Below are 18,740 nucleotides of genomic sequence, written 5' to 3' on the forward strand. Positions count from 1 at the left end.
TATCTCAAAACATGCAAAGTAGTCACAATTGTTTTCCTCTAGAACTATACTCTCCTCTGGGCCTTGGATCTGCTCCTAGCAGTTATGGCTGCTTAAGGCAGGAAGTAGTTATTCCTGATTAATTAACCTGGTATGAAATTATTGACATCTGCCATCTTTAAAAATTAAGCAGCCCTTTTTAAAAAATCTACGTATTATAGATGTAGCTCATTCTAACAAACTTAAGTGCTCATGAAAAGTTCTGCTAGCTGGTTAACCATTTTCTAGTTTCCTGTTTGCTATTTATGTAACTGGCATGTATTTGTAAAACACATTACATTGGTCTAAGACTCTCTCAATTAAGGAGGCAGGGAAACTGATAAATTATGTTTATGTGTACATGTATGAAGGGAACATTGTGTTTGTTGGTTTCTCTCCTCTAGTATAAGGGGGATCAGGTACCTAGGTTATCTGAACAGAATTATTAATCCCCGTTATCAATACAAATGGCTCAATGACAGATAAATCTCTAGCTAGAATAGTATTTTGTAGTTGGCAGCATTTGGGCAGTGGGGGGTATGGTTAAGGACAGCAGTCAGTGCTTTCCTCCATGTTACCTTGCTGACAGAAGTAAGATGGGTGGTGAGCAGGGAGAAGCCATGTTTTAGTGCTGGCACCTCTTCTGTGGAAGGACCACCCAAGATGCTTTTGTAGGCAGCGGGCAAAAGTTTTTTCAGTGAGTCTGCCATTTTAGGTATACCGTTTTTAATTTTTTTAAAAAAATATATTATACATAGAAAGATCTACAATACTAAGAAAAAACAAGCATTAAACAATAATAACAACCACTTACAAAAGGACCTTACATGATGCAACAAGTGTTTGATTTCAATAAAGGAGCATACTTGCAGAATTAATACAGTGCAAGTAACTGACGCTACAACACACCTCATAAGACAACATGGTTGTGCGTTATCTTGAACCTTGTTATTCCAGAATAGAATGAACAGATACCATTTTTCAACAGCTTGCCTGCCTTCTCTGTCTTTTAGCTTTGCTAAAATTGTTCATTGTTTTCTATGGGCTGCTCTCATTTCTACCACAGGTAAATGGAAAATGAGCTCTTAAGAAAAATGGAAAGCTGGCTAAAGTATGCAAATCTAGCAATGAAGTCCATGGCTGGAGGTTGCTGAAGCTGCAAATTGAGCATTTAATGCTGCCAAAATTATGTATCAAAGGTCTAGTTTCTCAAATATAGTAAGCCCATGAAGTAATTCATCTGGAAGTAGTCTTTAGCTAGTATTTTCCCCATTTGTTTTCCTCATCCATGGCTGACCTTGTCTATTTTTCCCCTACTGTTTCCGTACAGTTAATACTAATGCTATTGCATTAAAATAAATGTAAAATCTGATGTGTATTTTTTTGTCTTTTCTTTCTTTTTAAAAGATGTAAACTCACTCAATTAAAAATAAAGTTTAAAAAAAGGGGAGATGGAGAGAGGAAATTGAAGGAGGGGCTCAAGCAGGTTAAACTGTTTTTGTTATCATGTATATGAATGTCAGGATCAAGGGGAGGCGCACTGTAACATCAAAAAAGAATCCTTGCTATATTGCCTCCTTCCCCCAGCTATAGAGAAATTATCAAGTCAGTGCTGGTAGTCTTTTGGTACTAAATAAATGAGAATTAAAGCTTCTGCTAGATCATACCAAGGCTCATCTAGTCCAGCACCCTGTTCTCCAAGGGACCAACTAGATGCCTACAGAAGACTGCAACTGAACTCTCCCCACTTGCAATTCCCAGCAACCAACATACACCAGCATTCTGCCCCTGACATGGGTAGAACACAGCCACTGCAGTTAATGAATACCACAGCAGTGTATGGTTCAGAAGGATAGGCGGGGCGGGGGGGGGGGGAGTTGTACACTACTAGTCTCAAGCACCTCCACAAGGTTTTCGTTCCAGCCTTTAGCCCTTTTGTCAGGGCTGTAGATATACTACTGCATTTCGTTCTGAGGATGGTAAAAATACATATATTCATGGCACACAACTGATCTCAAGCTGTAGAGACTTTATCACATCAATTACAGTCGAACCTCTACTTACCATCACCTCTTCTTATGGTTGTTCAAAGTCGCGACCGTGGCAAACCTGGAAGTAACCTGTGGGTTTGCCAGCGTTTGCACATGCGCAGGAGTGGCGATCGCCGTTTGCACATGTACAGAAGCGGGCAATCACCGCCTGTGCCTGAACACAATGGCACCTCTCCCAGAGACCCATTTCGACCTCTAGACGGACCTCCGGAACGGATTATAGTCACAAATAGAGGTTCCACTGTAATTGTGAAATTTAGGTCCTCAACTATAATGGACAAATCACATCAGTCCTGATTACCAGAACTACTGCTAAGAAAGTAGTTTGTAGACTTAAACCTTAAAGTATACTGCCAAATACAGTAAATAAATGCTTACTGGCATTTGTTAGGATAACTGTTATATCAAGAAGCAAGCTGCTCGAACAGAAGCTATCTTTTTTTTTTTTTACTTAATGTAAAAGTTATTTTTTTACAGTACCCAAAGAATTACATTTTGAATTTCAGTTTCACAAAATGACCAGGACTTAATTTAACATATCATGCAGCAGGTATTGCTGAAGTTGTATCAACTTTTGCATCAGTGACTCTATTTCACAAAGCTTACGGTTAAAACCTGTTTCCACATACATTTGCTCACAAACAAGTCCCACTGCGGTAGGGCATGATTTGAGATTAAGCATGCAGTCCACCAACCACTACACAGCCTCCCTATGTGCTTTTATTTGGAAGCTTTTGTATTGTCACTCTTTGGTGAACTGCAGCCTAAAGCTGCAATTCTGCAGTTACATACATCCAGGTCCCTTTGAAATAAATGAGGCAAATATACACACTTTTAGGACTGAAAGCTAATTTGCATAGGGGGCTTCAATGAACTTACAAAGGGATGCTTTAGATGTTTGCCATTTTTACATATTTAGGTTCAAATTGATGCAGAAGGTGTGATCCACAACTTCAGAGGCCCAGATTAAATGCTCTTCAAATCCACACATAAAAAACAAAAGACCACACACACACGCAATCATTTTAAGTGAAGGATTCTCATCACATAACATTCCCAAACTTTAAAACAGTCCTTCTTGGAATAGTTTTATTCAGTATTAAGCTGTGTTTCAAAGAAAAAACCCTCATGCTAACAACCATTTATAGCTTTCATTAAATTAACAAACAAAAGGCTATCTTAGAATAACAAATGTTTAAATATATAAAAATAAGTTTAGAGTTAAGGCTCATATTCCAGCTGCAATTTTCAGAAGTACCTAGTGATCTTGGCCATGCAAAACTAAGCACCTAAGTTGCAACAAGGGACCAACTTACTAGAAACCACAGGGATTCATGATTCAGCCACTAAAGTATTTTAATATGCCTCATGTTAGGCAATCTAACGAGTCAGTTTTGAAGATCTTGGTTCATATCTCCTGGCCACTAAAGTAATTTCAACAGCTAAGAGAGAAAAACTAATTTTAATTAGGTCAACAGAAGAGCAAGTTCAAATACTGTTTGTTCTTCAGCAAAAAGCCAAATGGTTGCCATGACATTAAGCTATGTTTGCCACTGTTTATCTGTTTTGTAGATCTCTTCCCTTATGAATTCTTGTAGATCAATCATCTTGATGTGTCTGTCGCCTGCAACGGACATCTTTCTGGGAAATATTTGACATATTACACATACGAATTAGCTTAACGAGACCGCAATACCACGCTCCAAAATTACTTCTTCTTTCAGTTCTTACAAGTTTAAAAACTCTTATCCCAACTCCAGTTTGTTGGGGGAGTTTCTGTTGAAACACAAGGCACAATTTGGGAGGGGATATTTCAGCAGAGTGATTGTCTTAAAATATAGTCTACAAAGTTCTTCAAGTCAACAAATTAAGTTCTTTGCTTGTTCTACTCATGCAACATCCTCCAAGTAATCTGCTTCACCACTTAACTGAGAAATGGTGAAATCTTGTGTGAAGTCTTCAAGCTAGGAGAAAAGAAAATATTAAAATGTTAACTGATGTTTAAAATCCATTGTATTTTATAGCTAAACTGTTCTTTAAAACATTATCTTCTAATAAAAACTTCTATCAAGAAGATCTCAAGTACTTTCCTATGAGTAAGAGACAACACACTACTATCTATCTATATGGGTTGCCATATTTTAAAGAACAAGGAAGAGGACTTTTAACTATGGATCGCTATGATGACTCTACCCGTGAAAAAGAGGACATGTCCTGGAAAAAGTGGACATATTGCAACCCTACATAAGTCTCAGTGAGTTCAATGAAACATATTCCTAGGAAAGATTGTATAGGATAGCAGCTTTAGTACATTAAATTTCCAGTAAAATAAGGAAGGAGAGCATATTTTAAAAATCAATATTTAGAAGCTTTGTGCCACTGCTGATGCTTGTGTTCCTTTTATTATTGTAATGCTACCAACAGGGCTTCCCCTTCTCTTCTTCCCTACAGCATGCCCCTAAAATCTGCTCCAGAAGACTGGGAGACTCTCTGCAGCAGATTGTGGTGCAGGATGGAGCAGATGCAGGCATAAGGAGAAGAAGGGGAAGTTCCACTGTGTTTGCTGGCAAGATGATGGATTTCATCCATAGTTGGGGAAATATATTAGCAATTTCATATATTCAAACACATTATTAATTTCTTTTCAGTGAAGATTAAAAAATGAACTTTTACAATATATAGTTGCTACTGAAGCAAAATGAAGAGTGAAATGGCATTTGTTAATATACAGAGAGGCTACAGAATACTCCTGAGGTAAGAGAACAGTGATTGAGATCATACAGATAATTCTGTTGCTTGAACTGTAGGCTTAAAAGTATTAATCTTTATTAAGTGCACATGAGACTGTTAGTTACTTGGGAAAATCTCAGTATGTTTCAGAGTCTGCCACCCCTCCCTCCCTTATTTTGACCATATGGAAAAAGCATGTGTGAGCTATACTGTGCTATGCTTCTTGAAATATGTGGTATCCCTGAAACCATAACCTCCACCTCTCGTCCACCTTCAAACAGAGAATATACTGCAATTATTAAGGAGATCTTACATTCAAATAAATTAAGCAGAGCTCAGTTCACACATTACTTATTCTGCACAGTAAAGAGAAGGGCAGGGGTTGCTAATATGGTACCATCCAGATGTTGTGAACTAGAACTCCCATTCCCCTTTGCCTGCCCTTCAATCCTATCCCCCTGCCTGGTGTTCCAATCAGTGCTGCAAGGCTAGGTCTGAGAGCCATCAGTTAAATTTCCTACAGTATCCCTGATGTAGTGTTGCTCTGGGGCATTGTGGGATTGAAATGCTGATTCCCAAACTCAACCATCAGGCATTGTTTGGAGTACCCCTGCTGCAATCAAGTAAACCGCCTGGGGAGTGAGGATCCCACCAAAAGCAGGTGGCCCACTAGGTGGCGCTGGGCAAGGGTCCTTAAACACAGTTGCAAACAGGTACAGCTATTGTTTGGCTTAACAGTTTCTCACAATAACGATATGTTTGCAAGCAACCTTCAGAATACAAAAATGGGATTCTATGCAAATAGCTTTCTACTGAGAATGAAAATGGATACATGCCCACCCGATGTAAAGTATAATGTACATACTTTATCACTAGGATTGAAGTCGTCTAATTCTACGGAAATGTCCTCTATTTCTTCACCAATGCTGGCTTCACTTTTCTCTGACCGATGACTAGTACTGACATGAGGAAAACAATAAAGAAACAATAAAACTCTATTCTTTAATGTTAAAGAACACCTTATCAATTAAAATATCTATGATAAACATTTCTAAATACCTAATAAATAAAATGTTTAATTTCAAAGTTACGTGTGGGCTAAACTGCTTAAAAGATCCTACATTAAAGTAAATTCATCAAATACCGGGAGTCGTTACTTCAAAGTGCCAGTGACTTACATGGAGCTCCCCACATGCCACAAAGTGATTCTATAGAGAATTGTGGGTGCCATGTGATCACTTAAGGAAGTGTATATTTACTTGACTTCAGCTTTTACTCTACTCCTTTCGACTAGCAAGACGGAGAAAAACACCATGATCCTTGGCTTAGTGTTACATCTGAACCAGGGATCAGGGTCTTGTTTCACTCCAAACAAATCATTACCTGAAGCAAAGGTTTGTGCAGAGTGAAACAAACATGATCCCCAGCTCAGACACAACACTAAGCCAAGGATCATGGTTTGTTAACAAAAAGGAGCAAACTGGAAATTATCAGCATGTTCACTAGCCATGACTTTCCTTAATGTGTGAACATGCCCAGAGTATTAGAACGTCAAGAAATTAATAAAAGAGCAGTAAATAGTTTGAAAATGCTTGTGTGGTGTATAGCTATATGGAAGCACAACTTTTGAAACCCTTTTTGAAAAATACAGTGGTGCCCCGCAAGACGAATGCCTCGCAAGACGAAAAACCCGCAAGACGAAAGGGTTTTTCGGGTTTTGCGACGCTTCGCTAGACGATTTTCCCTATGGGCTTGCATCGCAAGACGAAAGCCCATAGGGAAATCTCGGGGACCTTTTTTTAAATGCTGGCGGTGGGGAGCAAAGCCTTTTTCCCCCCTCCGGACTTCAGAAGAGGTCCAGGAAGGCCGGCGGGGGCGAAAGGCTTTGCTCCCCACCGCCAGCATTTTAAAAGCGGTCCGGGATAGCAGGGAAGCGCTTCCCGCTATCCCGGACGGCTTTTGAAGGCAGGCAGGGGGGCAAAGACTTTTGCCCCCCCGCCCGCCTTGGGAAGAGGTCCTGGACCACTTCCCAAGGCGGGCGGGGGGCAAAAGTCTTTGCCCCCCCTGCCTGCCTAACCGGGGGCTTTTAAATCGCCCCGGGACTGTCCAGGGCGATTTAAAAGCCCCCGGACGGCTTTTGAAGCCTCCCCCCGCCGCCCGGCATCGGGGCATCGTCCCGATGCCGGGCGGCGGGGCAGGAACGCCTCCCCCCGCCGCCCGGCATCGGAACCATGTCCCGATGCCGGGCGACGGGGCGAGAAAGCCTCCCCCCGCCGCCCAGCTTCGGGGCATCGTCCCGATGCAGGGCGGCCGGGCAGGAACGCCTCCCCCCGCCGCCCGGCTTCGGGGCATCGTCCCGATGCCGGGCGACGGGGCGAGAAAGCCTCCCCCCGCCGCCGGGCATCGGAACCATGTCCCGAAGCCGGGCGGCCGGGCGGGAAAGCCTCCCCCCGCCGCCCGGCATCGGAACCATGTCCCGATGCCGGGCGACGGGGCGGGAAAGCCTCCCCCCGCCGCCCGGCATCGGAACCATGTCCCGATGCCGGGCGACGGGGCGGGAAAGCCTCCCCCCGCCGCCCGGCATCGGAACCATGTCCCGATGCCGGGCGACGGGGCGGGAAAGCCTCCCCCCGCCGCCCGGCATCGGAACCATGTCCCGATGCCGGGCGACGGGGCGGGAAAGCCTCCCCCCGCCGCCCGGCATCGGAACCATGTCCCGAAGCCGGGCGGCCGGGCGGGAAAGCCTCCCCCCGCCGCCCGGCTTCGGGGCATCGTCCCGATGCCGGGAAGTGGGGCAGGAACGCCTCCCCCAGCCGCCCGGCTTCGGGGCATCGTCCCGATGCCGGGCGGTGGGGCAGGAACGCCTCCCCCTGCCGCCCGGCATCGGGGCATCGTCCCGATGCCGGGCAGTGGGGCAGGAACGCCTCCCCCAGCCGCCCGGCTTCGGGGCATCGTCCCGATGCCGGGCGGTGGGGCAGGAACGCCTCCCCCCACCGCCCGGCATCGGAACGATGTCCCGAAGCCGGGCGGCCGGGCGAGAAAGCCTCCCCCCGCCGCCCGGCATCGGAACGATGTCCCGAAGCCGAGCGGCGGGGCGAGAAAGCCTTTGTCCCCCCTGCCTGCCTTCCCAGGGGCTTTTAAATCGCCCCGGACAGCGGAGAAGTCCTCCGCTGTCCCGGGCGATTTTAAAATGCCGCCCGCCAGAAGAGGTCGGGGGAAGGCGTTTTCCATAGGAACGCATTAATTGATTTTCAATGCATTCCTATGGAAAACCGTGCATCGCAAGACGAAAAACTCGCAAGACGAAGAGACTTGCGGAACGAATTAATTTCGTCTTGCGAGGCACCACTGTAATGGGCATTCTTTTTAACTTATATCAAATGCAAATAAATGCTTGAAGTATACCACTCTGAATTTTCTCTTACCTATTGAAGTCATCAGCATATTCCTCTTCATCCCCTGCTTGTAAATTATTAAAATGAAGGATTAGAAAACTTGAAATTACATACAGTATTTAATTAGAAAGATGTGTTTGCTATGGAAATAGGACCATGAGGATTCCCCCTGAAAAACAGTAACTGTAGAACAGTTTTTAACATGCTGCAAAGCATTTCATCAAATGTATTACATTAATCTATGCATAGAAATAATTTTTATCTTTTGTCTGAACAATTACCAAACAAGATGTGGCAATAAAAAGTTCTCAATGGTGTCCTTCTGAAGAAGAGCTACTTGCCTAGTTCAAGTGATCCAAATTTAGAATTCATCATCTTTACATCTTTCAAAATTGAGTTTGCATCTGTAAAACAGAGGTTAGGAAGATCAAAAGTATGTAACCGCTTCCTACAGAACCTACTCAAAATGCACGTTAACCAGATAGATGACAGAGTGAAAATGTGAAGTTGCTATGTTGGTAATAAGAGCAGCCATGCTGATTTTCTATGCTCATGTTCTCATGTCAAGATAAGACAAAAACCATGGCTTACTATGTATGAACAACAACAACAATTTATTATTTATACAATAATAATAATAATAATAATAATAATAATAATAATAATAATAATAATAATAATTTATACCCTGCCCATCTGGACGGCTTCCAAAAAAATATTAAAATACAGTAATCCATCAAACATTAAAAGCTTCCCTAAACAGAACTGCCTTCAGATGTCTTCTAAAAGTGTGGTAGTTGTTGTTCTCTTTGACATCTGGTGGGAGAGTGTTCCACAGGGCGGGTGCCACTACTGAGAAGGCCCTCTGCCTGGTTCCCTGTAACTTGGCTTCTCACAGTGAGGGAACTGCCAGAAGGACCTCGGCGCTGGCCCTCAGTGTCCGGGTAGAACGATGGGGGTGGAGATACTCCTTCAGATATACTGGACCGAGGCCACTTCACTACTCCTTCCTGCTTGTACTGGAAGCAGTTGCAGTTGGTGTGAAGGCTGCACTGCACACCTGGCTTCTGAACAGCAAGCACCGGTACTGCTTTCTGAGCAGAAAAGGGGCAAGGTGTGGGGAGCTCAACACTGTGTGGGTCCAGTGGTGGAGCCAATCTGACTCTCCTGCTCCCCCTCCCCATGAGCTCCCTGTGCCTCTTGGCTCCTAGTAAGTGGGAGAGGTGTCTGCCAGGTGTCTGCCAGGTGCCCCGCTGACTGCCATTGACTGGGAGGAAACAAAATATGATCAGTAAGCCAAGAAAAAACCTTGGCTACAGACTGTGTTTCTTTGTACTGAAATAAACCATGATCCCTGGTTTAATGCCAAGCCAATAATATTGGTTTCTTTCATCCTAGCAATGAGTAGGGAGAAGAAAAAGCAGGTGAGATTTGTTTATGCACAGTAAGTCATGATTTATAGCTTACTGTGACATGTGAATGCAATCTTCATATAATACTGGAAAACATACTTGCCAATTCATTCTCCTACTGTTGCAGTTGAAAACTGATAGCTATCCAAGAAATATAGAATGAAAGTGTGCCTAAGATGTTATTTGATTGTTTTGCTGATTGAACAGATTCTTTTTAAAAATTGTAATCTGCTTTGGGTCCATTATAATAGTCAGCAGATCATATAAAAGAGAGATGCATGCTGTCAGGGTTTCTGGGAGAGAGGAGGAGATGACAGAGGAGACGGAGAGCGAGTGGGAGGAGGGGCAGAAGGATGAGGAAGAAGATGACGGAATTCTGAGGGAATCCACGAGTCTGAGCAGCGAGTCAGAGGATTCTCAAAAGGGGGTTACCTTAATCAAGCAAAGGGGAGGAGAAGGGAGAAGCGGAGAGGAGCCCAGTGGAAGACAGAGGAAGCAAGAGACGTCTCAGCCGGAACGGAGTAAAGGGGGTGGAGTCGTCAGCCTCTCGGAGGGAGCAGGATTAGGAGAGAACAGAGAGAGGGGGTTGGAGCAGGGTGTTCAGCCGGAAAGGGTGGAGAGCAGAGCAGGGGGTGGTGTAGCGGTCGAAAGAAAGGTCAGCAGCAACGTACGCGCGCCAAGTTCAAACGTAGAGGCGCGCGGAAGTGGAGAGAGCTCAGGGGAGGAGCCCGGCCCTAAAGCCAGAAAGAGGGGGGAAGAGGCGGCAGAGGATTCAGCCTCAGGCGAGTCACGGAGAGAGGGAACCCAGGGGGGCAGGAAGACCCTGCGGAAAAGAAAGGAGAGGAAGAGGTGGTCTAGAGCCAGGCTATTAAGTTGGTGCGGAAGAGGGGAGGAGTCAGAGGGGACTTCAGCGGTCTAACGTGGCAGACGTACGGCCACAATGCTGAACTGTATGAGAAGCAGAAATCTTCAATAAACTTTTCCTGTAAATAAGCTGCAACGGAGTGAGGTCTCTTGTGAGCTGGGACCAGACCTGGGTGGCCGTGACAGTAAGTCCCCTCTCTCTAAAGCAAAAATTTTTTTTTGCGAAGCTCACGAACGGGAGCAGCCATGAGCGCTGAGGAGCAGCTGGTTGCATTGCGGAATCAGGTTACCGCTCTCACATCGGCAGTCATTGCTTCGCAGAAGAAGAATGACGACTTGGAGAAGACGTGCCAGGATTTGCAGGCAAGGTGGGAGCGCGCGGACAAGGCGGGGGCCCCAGGATCCAGAGCGGAGGGCATTGCGCTTGGACGGAGGGGGGGTGCCCTAGTTCCGCATTTTAATGGCAACTTGCAAGACTATCCCAATTTCAGAGCGGACGTTGTATATGCACTGCACTTACTCCGTCACGATTTTAAAGATGAGGAGGAGAGAGTGGGGTTCATTGTTTCGCACCTGCATGGGGAGGCCAGGGCTTGGCTACGCAATTTGTGGCGCGAAGATGGACCGGCCCGTCGCGATTCAACTGCGTTCATCAAAGCGATGGATTCTTGTTTTCAATCCTCTGTGGATGTGGACATTGCGCGCCGTCAAATGCACGGGCTGAGGCAGGGGAAAGCGACTGTGCGCCAATACCACTCTAAATTTTTTGCATTGCTCACCGCCTTAGATTGGCCAAAGGACAGTAAACCGGTCAGAGATCTTTTTTGGGAGGGATTGAGCCCCCCCATCAAGGATGAGATCGCTAGGGGGGACAGACCCCAGACCCTAGAAGACGTGGTGCAACGGGCTTTAGCTCTTGGAATTCGACATGAGGGGCGTCCGTGGCATGAGGAGGACGGGCCCCAAGCGCGTGCGCAAGCAAGGACTCTCCCTTTTGTGCACAGGGACTTCAGCCGTGCGCACCCCTCGCCAATGGGGAAGGACAGAGGGGAGCCAATGGAGATTGGTGGTGCTAGGGCTCAGAAGCCATCCCAGAGCCCTGTCCCTGGTGCAGCCAAAGCGAAGCCTCCTAGAGGAACCAGGAAGTGTTACATCTGTGACAGTGCGCACCATATGGCGAAAGAGTGCCCCCAGAGGCTCCAGAAGCACACTGCAGCGCTGGCAACTGTAACAGCAGAGGTGCAACCAGGGGAGCAGCTTCAGGGAAACGACAGTGCCTGGCTGGAAGCAGAGCTACTGGGGCTCAGCCAGGCGGATCTGTAGACAAGCCCCCAGCATCACTGCAGAGCGTGGACCCTTTGCCTCCCAAACCGGCAGTTCTGCTCACAGCAACACTCCAGTTGCCTGATGGGAGGCTCCTCGAGGTTCCAATAACGATCGATTCGGGAAGCAACGCCGACTTCATGGGACTGCAGTTCGTTAAGCAGCACAACATGGCGCTCCTGCCTGCAACGACGCCTCTGAACGTGGTCACGGTGGACGGCAGGAAGTTGCTGGGGGGGCAAGTGGTGCAGCAAACCCCTCCCATGATGATGCAGATTGGCAACCATCGAGAGCTTATTAGTTTCAATGTCACCCACTTATCGGACACACCCATCGTGTTAGGCATGAGTTGGCTGGAGAGGCACAGTCCCGCGGTTGCGTGGTACCAGAGGCAGATCAACTTTTGTTCATCGTATTGTGCTCAGCATTGCTTTCAGACCGATCAGGGAGGAGAAGCCGAGCAGCCATTGCATCTGGGTATGGTGCAAACAGTGCCTCACAAGTACCAGGAATTCTTGGAGGTTTTCTGTGAGAAGGAAGCTGACAAGTTGCCGCCTCATAGACCTTACGACTGCGCGATTGATTTAGTGCCAGGGGCGCAATTGCCTGCTGCCAAGCTGTACTCCATGTCGGAGGACGAAATGCAAGAGCTTCGGGAGTTCATAGACCATAACCTCAAGCGCGGTTTCATCCAGGAATCTAAAGCAGCTGGAGGCAGCCCTGTTTTCTTTGTGAAGAAGAAGGACACGCCCCAAAAAAGGCTTATAGTGGATTACAGGTTCATCAACAGCTTGACTAAGCCCAAAGCTTTCCCCATGCCCAAGATTGACGACCTTTTAGCGACCGTCAGGAGGGGCAAGATTTTCACCAAGCTGGACCTACGTGGAGCTTACAATCTCATCCGCATCCGGAAAGGAGATGAGTGGAAGACCGCCATGTTCACCCCTCTGGGCACATACGAATACAGAGTCATGCCTTTCGGCCTCCAAAATGGCAGCCACGTTTTTCAAGCATTTATGCACCACGTGCTAGCAGGTCTCCTCTACAAAAAGTGTGTCTGCTTTCTCGACGATATCCTGATTTTCTCGGAATCGCCGGAGGATCACGATAAGGACGTGAGGGAGGTCCTGCAGAGGCTGAAGGAACACAGGCTGTACGCCAAGTTGGAAAAGTGCCAGTTTGATGTCAGAGAGGTTGATTTCCTTGGCTACAAGTTGTCCGACGAGGGACTGGCCATGGACAGGGCTAAGGTTCAAGCGCTGTTGGACTGGAAAAGCCCTCGAAATCGGAAAGAGGTCCAGAGGTTCATCGGCTTTGCCAATTTTTACCGCAAGTTTATTAAAGGTTTTGCGAACGCGACGGCGGCGATCACTGACACCCTCAGTTCCAAGAAGAAGAAGTTCGTCTGGACCGAACAAGCGGAGCGGTCCTTCCGGACGCTTAAGGGTCTTTTCGCCTCCGAAGAGCAGCTGCTCCACGTGAATCCCGGCAGACCCATGCGGGTAGAGACCGATGCGTCAGATAGAGCGGTTGGGGCCGTTCTTTTGCAAGAGGATTCACAAGGCAACTGGCGACCGGGTGCGTTCTACTCCCGGAAGCTCAGCAAGACGGAGCGCAATTATACCATATGGGACAGGGAGTTGTTGGCCATTCATGCAGCTTTCAAAGCGTGGCGACACTTCTTAATAGGAGCCAAGCACACGGTGCAGGTCCGCACGGATCACAAGAACTTAGAGTATTGGCGGACGGCTAAGTTGCAGACCCAGCGACACATGCGCTGGGCGGAGTTCTTTGCGGACTTCGACTTCAAAATAGAATACATCCCAGGAGACTCCAATGTTATTGCAGACGCGCTGTCCCGAAAGCCGCAATACTTGGAGGAAGCAGCTCCAATCGCAGCAAAGCACATTTTCGCACCGCAGGCGTGGACGTGCGCTACCATCGCAGTCGACCTGGACGCGGTGCGACGCGCGTTGCAAAGGGATCAGTTTGCACAGTCTAAGATGGAGGAGCTACGCGGAGGGTCGCGACACAACGATGAGTTTCAATTACAAGATGGACTTTTGACTCGTAAGGGTGCCCTTTACGTGCCCACCGACGATCTTCGAGCCAAGGTTCTGCAACAGTTGCATGACGCCCCTAGTGCAGGCCATTTCGGCAAAGAAAAGACGATGGAGTTGGTGGCTAGAGACTTTTGGTGGCCCCAGATGAGAGGAGAGGTGGCGGACTACGTCGCCAGGTGTGATATCTGCCAGAGGTCCAAACCAGTGCACCAGAAGCAGGCGGGATTGCTAGAACCGCTGGAGACACCGCAGCAACCATGGGAGAGGGTAGCGTTGGACTTTGTTACAGACCTGCCCAGCTCCAGAGGTAAGACGGCGGTGTTAGTGGTGGTGGACTTGTTCACCAAGATGGCGCACTTCATCCCTTGTGCCAAGGTGGCGACGGCAGAACAGACCGCAAAGCTCTTCATCGATCACGTCTTCAGAGTGCATGGACTTCCGCAGTCCGTCTTGTCCGACAGGGGGCGCCAGTTTGTTTCCACTTTCTGGCGAAAGCTTCTGGGCATCTTGCACGTCAAAATCAACCTGACATCGGCGAGACATCCACAAACCAACGGTCAAGCGGAGAGGGTCAACGCGATCATGCAGCAGTACCTGCGGTGCTACGCCAACCAGCGACCTGCGGCGTGGGTGGACTATCTGCCGATGGCTGAATTCGCCTACAACAACACGAAACACGCTTCCACCGGGGTGACGCCTTTCTTCGCGAACAATGGCCGTCATCCCAGAACCTTCCCGAGATTTGCGGCACCAGGAGGGGGGGGGCCTCAAGATGCCGACCAGTTTGCAGCGGAGTTGCAAGAGGTGCACGAGGAGCTGCGGAGACATTTGGAGCTGGCAAAACAGGCGTATAAGGTGCAGGCCGATAAGCACAGGAGGGCGGGAGAAGACATCCAGGTTGGGGACTGGGTGTGGTTAGCAGCCCACGCGATGCCGGCCAGGTCATTGGCCAAGAAGAAGTTAGGACACAGGCAGCTAGGGCCATATCAAGTTGAGGCTAAGATCAATCCGGTGGCTTTTCGTCTAGCCCTTCCGGAAGGTTCCAGGGTGCACCCGGTCTTTCATAGGTCGGTGCTCACTCCCTACAAAACCCCACACAGGTTTCAAGAGTCAGGAGCACCCCCAGAGCCACGTAGGAGGGCGTCTGAGAGGGGGGAATCGCCAAGACCAGAACCTCTTAACGAGGTCACAGAGATACTGGACTCGAGATGGGGGGAGGAGGGAGTTGAATATTTTCTCGCCAGGGAGGGCACACCAGCCGCTGCTAATAGTTGGGTGCCAGGCTACGAGTTAGACGAACCCCTTTTGAAAGAAGAGTTCCATGCACTTTTCCCACATAGACCCATGCCAGCTGAGTACTTTGATGACTGGCTTTTCACACCCACATTGTCAGATAGCACGTTCAGGGGTTTCTCTTCCCCCGAGGAAAGAACACCAGAATCAAGCCCGCCCAGGGGATCGTGCTCGGGGGTGGACACGGAAACCCCTTATTGGTGGGAGGAGCAGCCAGAGGAGGAATGGCGTAGGAGGTGGCTGATAGGTCCTTGGCGGGCAGCACCGGAGGAAGTAGCGATGGAAGCAGAGACTGAGAAGCATTTGGGGGAAGAACCCGACTTCGAATACACTTACACAGAACTGCCAGCAGAGAACATTGACGTAGACGACCTGTATCCTGAGCCTACCCCCGAAGAGCCGCAGTTTCCACAACCGGTCCCCGGCGAGCGGGAGGGGGGAAGGGGGGGCTTCGAGGGGGGGATGGATGTCAGGGTTTCTGGGAGAGAGGAGGAGATGACAGAGGAGACGGAGAGCGAGTGGGAGGAGGGGCAGAAGGATGAGGAAGAAGATGACGGAATTCTGAGGGAATCCACGAGTCTGAGCAGCGAGTCAGAGGATTCTCAAAAGGGGGTTACCTTAATCAAGCAAAGGGGAGGAGAAGGGAGAAGCGGAGAGGAGCCCAGTGGAAGACAGAGGAAGCAAGAGACGTCTCAGCCGGAACGGAGTAAAGGGGGTGGAGTCGTCAGCCTCTCGGAGGGAGCAGGATTAGGAGAGAACAGAGAGAGGGGGTTGGAGCAGGGTGTTCAGCCGGAAAGGGTGGAGAGCAGAGCAGGGGGTGGTGTAGCGGTCGAAAGAAAGGTCAGCAGCAACGTACGCGCGCCAAGTTCAAACGTAGAGGCGCGCGGAAGTGGAGAGAGCTCAGGGGAGGAGCCCGGCCCTAAAGCCAGAAAGAGGGGGGAAGAGGCGGCAGAGGATTCAGCCTCAGGCGAGTCACGGAGAGAGGGAACCCAGGGGGGCAGGAAGACCCTGCGGAAAAGAAAGGAGAGGAAGAGGTGGTCTAGAGCCAGGCTATTAAGTTGGTGCGGAAGAGGGGAGGAGTCAGAGGGGACTTCAGCGGTCTAACGTGGCAGACGTACGGCCACAATGCTGAACTGTATGAGAAGCAGAAATCTTCAATAAACTTTTCCTGTAAATAAGCTGCAACGGAGTGAGGTCTCTTGTGAGCTGGGACCAGACCTGGGTGGCCGTGACACATGCTATATAAATTAGAACCTATGTACAAGAAAAGTGGGGGACGCAGAAATTTGAATGGATTCTATACAGAATGGGTGACTAGCCTGTGGCCTTCCAGGTGTTACTGCACCACATTTCCCATCATTCTTGACCACTGGCTATGCTAGTTGAGGGGAACTGGAATTCAACAATTTCTGCAAGTCCACAGGTTAGTTTTATAGCATCTGAACTGGTTGTCGGGAGTAACGTGCTGCAACCCAGCAATGCACAAGAACACAACATCACTATTTGCCAACTAGTCCTGGTTGCACAGCATTTATCACAGCTAGGTACCTATCCTCTTTTTCTGGTGCAAAATAATAACTTTAAACTGTTTACAACAACACCAGAAAGGTAATGGTCTAGCACAAAGCTAAGTGAAGGTATGCTCTTGTAATGCAAGATTATTATAATATTTAGGGCAAGGGAGTGTAATTTCTCACTCAACAACTTACTGTCAGACTTTTTCAGAGGAGGTGCTCCAGACAAAGAGCTCAGACCAGTCTTTATAGGTGGTACATCAGAAAGAGAAGCATTTCCTTCCTTGATAGAGTCATTCTTCCTTTAAAAAGGAGGGAAGGGGGAGAGATACATTATTTTTTAACTGCTTCAAACTGAGTCATGAATGCCAGATGCCAGATATGGCAAGAAAAGCTCAGCACACATTCTCACCTATTCCAAAGCCTCTTCAGTGTAACTGTTTATGTCATGTGATGTTTTATCAACATAACCCAGAGGAAGAGATTCAGATGTAAATATAAATATAAACTGTATCAACCATGTTATGATTTTGAATTCAAGTAAAATTTTCTTCAGAAGCAGACATGGCATCAGAGCTGATTATTCCTTGAACCTGTATAAAGTAGTATGCAATAACAACCATTTGGTTGTTACAATTTTTCCACTTGCCTCAAGGAAAATATTCTGTGCACAACATACCATTTGCACGTGTGCAGAGCAATCCACCCGCCCCCCTCAATACATCAGCTTGTTGTTCACTTTTAGACAGGGTTGAAGTGTCTTCTGCTTTCCTCTCCCAGCTAAGCTGGACTCTGCAGGCTGCCAAAAGTGCAGGCTGCCTGCTGGTGGGATGCCTGGAGGCAGCAGTTAGCAGAAAGCCCTGAAACAGTGCATTCCAAGACTAGGGAGGGGCTGAGCTAGTCCAAGATCTGCTTGATCAAGTCTCACTTCTGTCATGCAGTGACATTGAGTTTGATCAGTGTTGGCTTGTGTTGGAGGCGGGTTTCGAAGTGCCATTTAGTTTCTGGGACAGCTTAGTTGATGCACAAAGCTACTTTTAGACAGAATATTCTGAAGCTCTGCTGCATGCAGGGCTTCATCCATCATTCTCTAAGTTGAAGCACTGGTGTCCCGACACTGCCAGCCTTTGCAAACACACTGAAGCCATTATGGTGTCATCATCACAAAATACATCTGCATATATAAAGACATGAATATAAATATTTCTGAATTACAGGGTTCTATTGTCAAGTAGGAAATATATTTTCTTATTTTTGAAAAAAGTGATTTCTGTAAATGGGAGAAACACAAGGGCAATCTATGGGCACTGAAACAAACTGTTCTTCTACATTTTGTGCAAAACATGAACCCTCTCTTTTATTTATTCTAAGGTAGAAAAGTGCAGCATCCTGCAGCCTAAAACGTCTAACTATTTTATTGTCAAAAGGAAACATTTATAGTTGTAGTTCATTCAATTTACCAGTCATAATTTTGTTCTGGTTTTGGTATGGGATCATCAAAGAAGGAATCTCCCTCTGCATCATCTTCTCCTACTGCTAGATTATTCTTTTCTTTGGTATCTACATCTTTGCTTGGTTGAGAAATTAGTTTTGTTTCATTGGGTAAGGAGTGAATGCTGCCTTTGCTCTTTGCTTCTCCAGACAAGATGCTTGTATCACTATGACTTGTTCCAGTAACCTAAAAAACAAACAAACCATTTCCTTAAACAAGTCATATAATTTGCTTCCCTTGACCTATAATCCATTTTTATATACAAAAAAAGTAACATACAGTAGTACATCAATAGTCATGTAGGCACAATGTCATTTCAACTTCAACTTTGCACATTGATTGCAATGTGTAGACAGAAATGCCAGTTTCACAATCTTGTAAAGAAAGAAGCTTAAAAGATAAAGGTTTCCCACTTATTTATTTTTTAAATATGTGTATTCCACTGTAGCATTAAAAAAAAATCAAAGTATGTTTACAGCAATAATGCCATATAATAACACCATAAAAAGTTAATGAGTTATTATAGTTATTAACCCGTAACAGTTATAGTTATTAAAGTTTTGAGATGTTTGCTATTCACTTGAG

The 18,740-nt window shown here is 47.1% G+C and overlaps 1 protein-coding gene across 2 annotated transcripts in view; it reads right to left on the minus strand.

The window, feature by feature from the left end:
* Positions 1-3,140: 3,140 nt before the first annotated feature.
* Positions 3,141-18,740, minus strand: part of CEP43 (centrosomal protein 43) — a 32,818-nt gene continuing 17,218 nt past the window's right edge. For both annotated transcript variants that reach the window (XM_081905075.1, XM_081905076.1), the window contains 6 exons: positions 18,124-18,341; positions 16,859-16,965; positions 8,536-8,598; positions 8,225-8,258; positions 5,665-5,758; positions 3,141-4,033 (listed from right to left, as the gene is read on the minus strand). In XM_081905075.1, the coding sequence (XP_081761201.1) occupies positions 3,959-4,033; positions 5,665-5,758; positions 8,225-8,258; positions 8,536-8,598; positions 16,859-16,965; positions 18,124-18,341 (591 nt within the window). In that variant the 3' untranslated portion in view covers positions 3,141-3,958. The remainder of the gene's footprint in view (positions 4,034-5,664; positions 5,759-8,224; positions 8,259-8,535; positions 8,599-16,858; positions 16,966-18,123; positions 18,342-18,740) is intronic.

This window comes from Podarcis melisellensis, assembly GCF_964234715.1.
Source record: "Podarcis melisellensis genome assembly, chromosome: 3".
NCBI classification, from domain to species: domain Eukaryota; kingdom Metazoa; phylum Chordata; class Lepidosauria; order Squamata; family Lacertidae; genus Podarcis; species Podarcis melisellensis.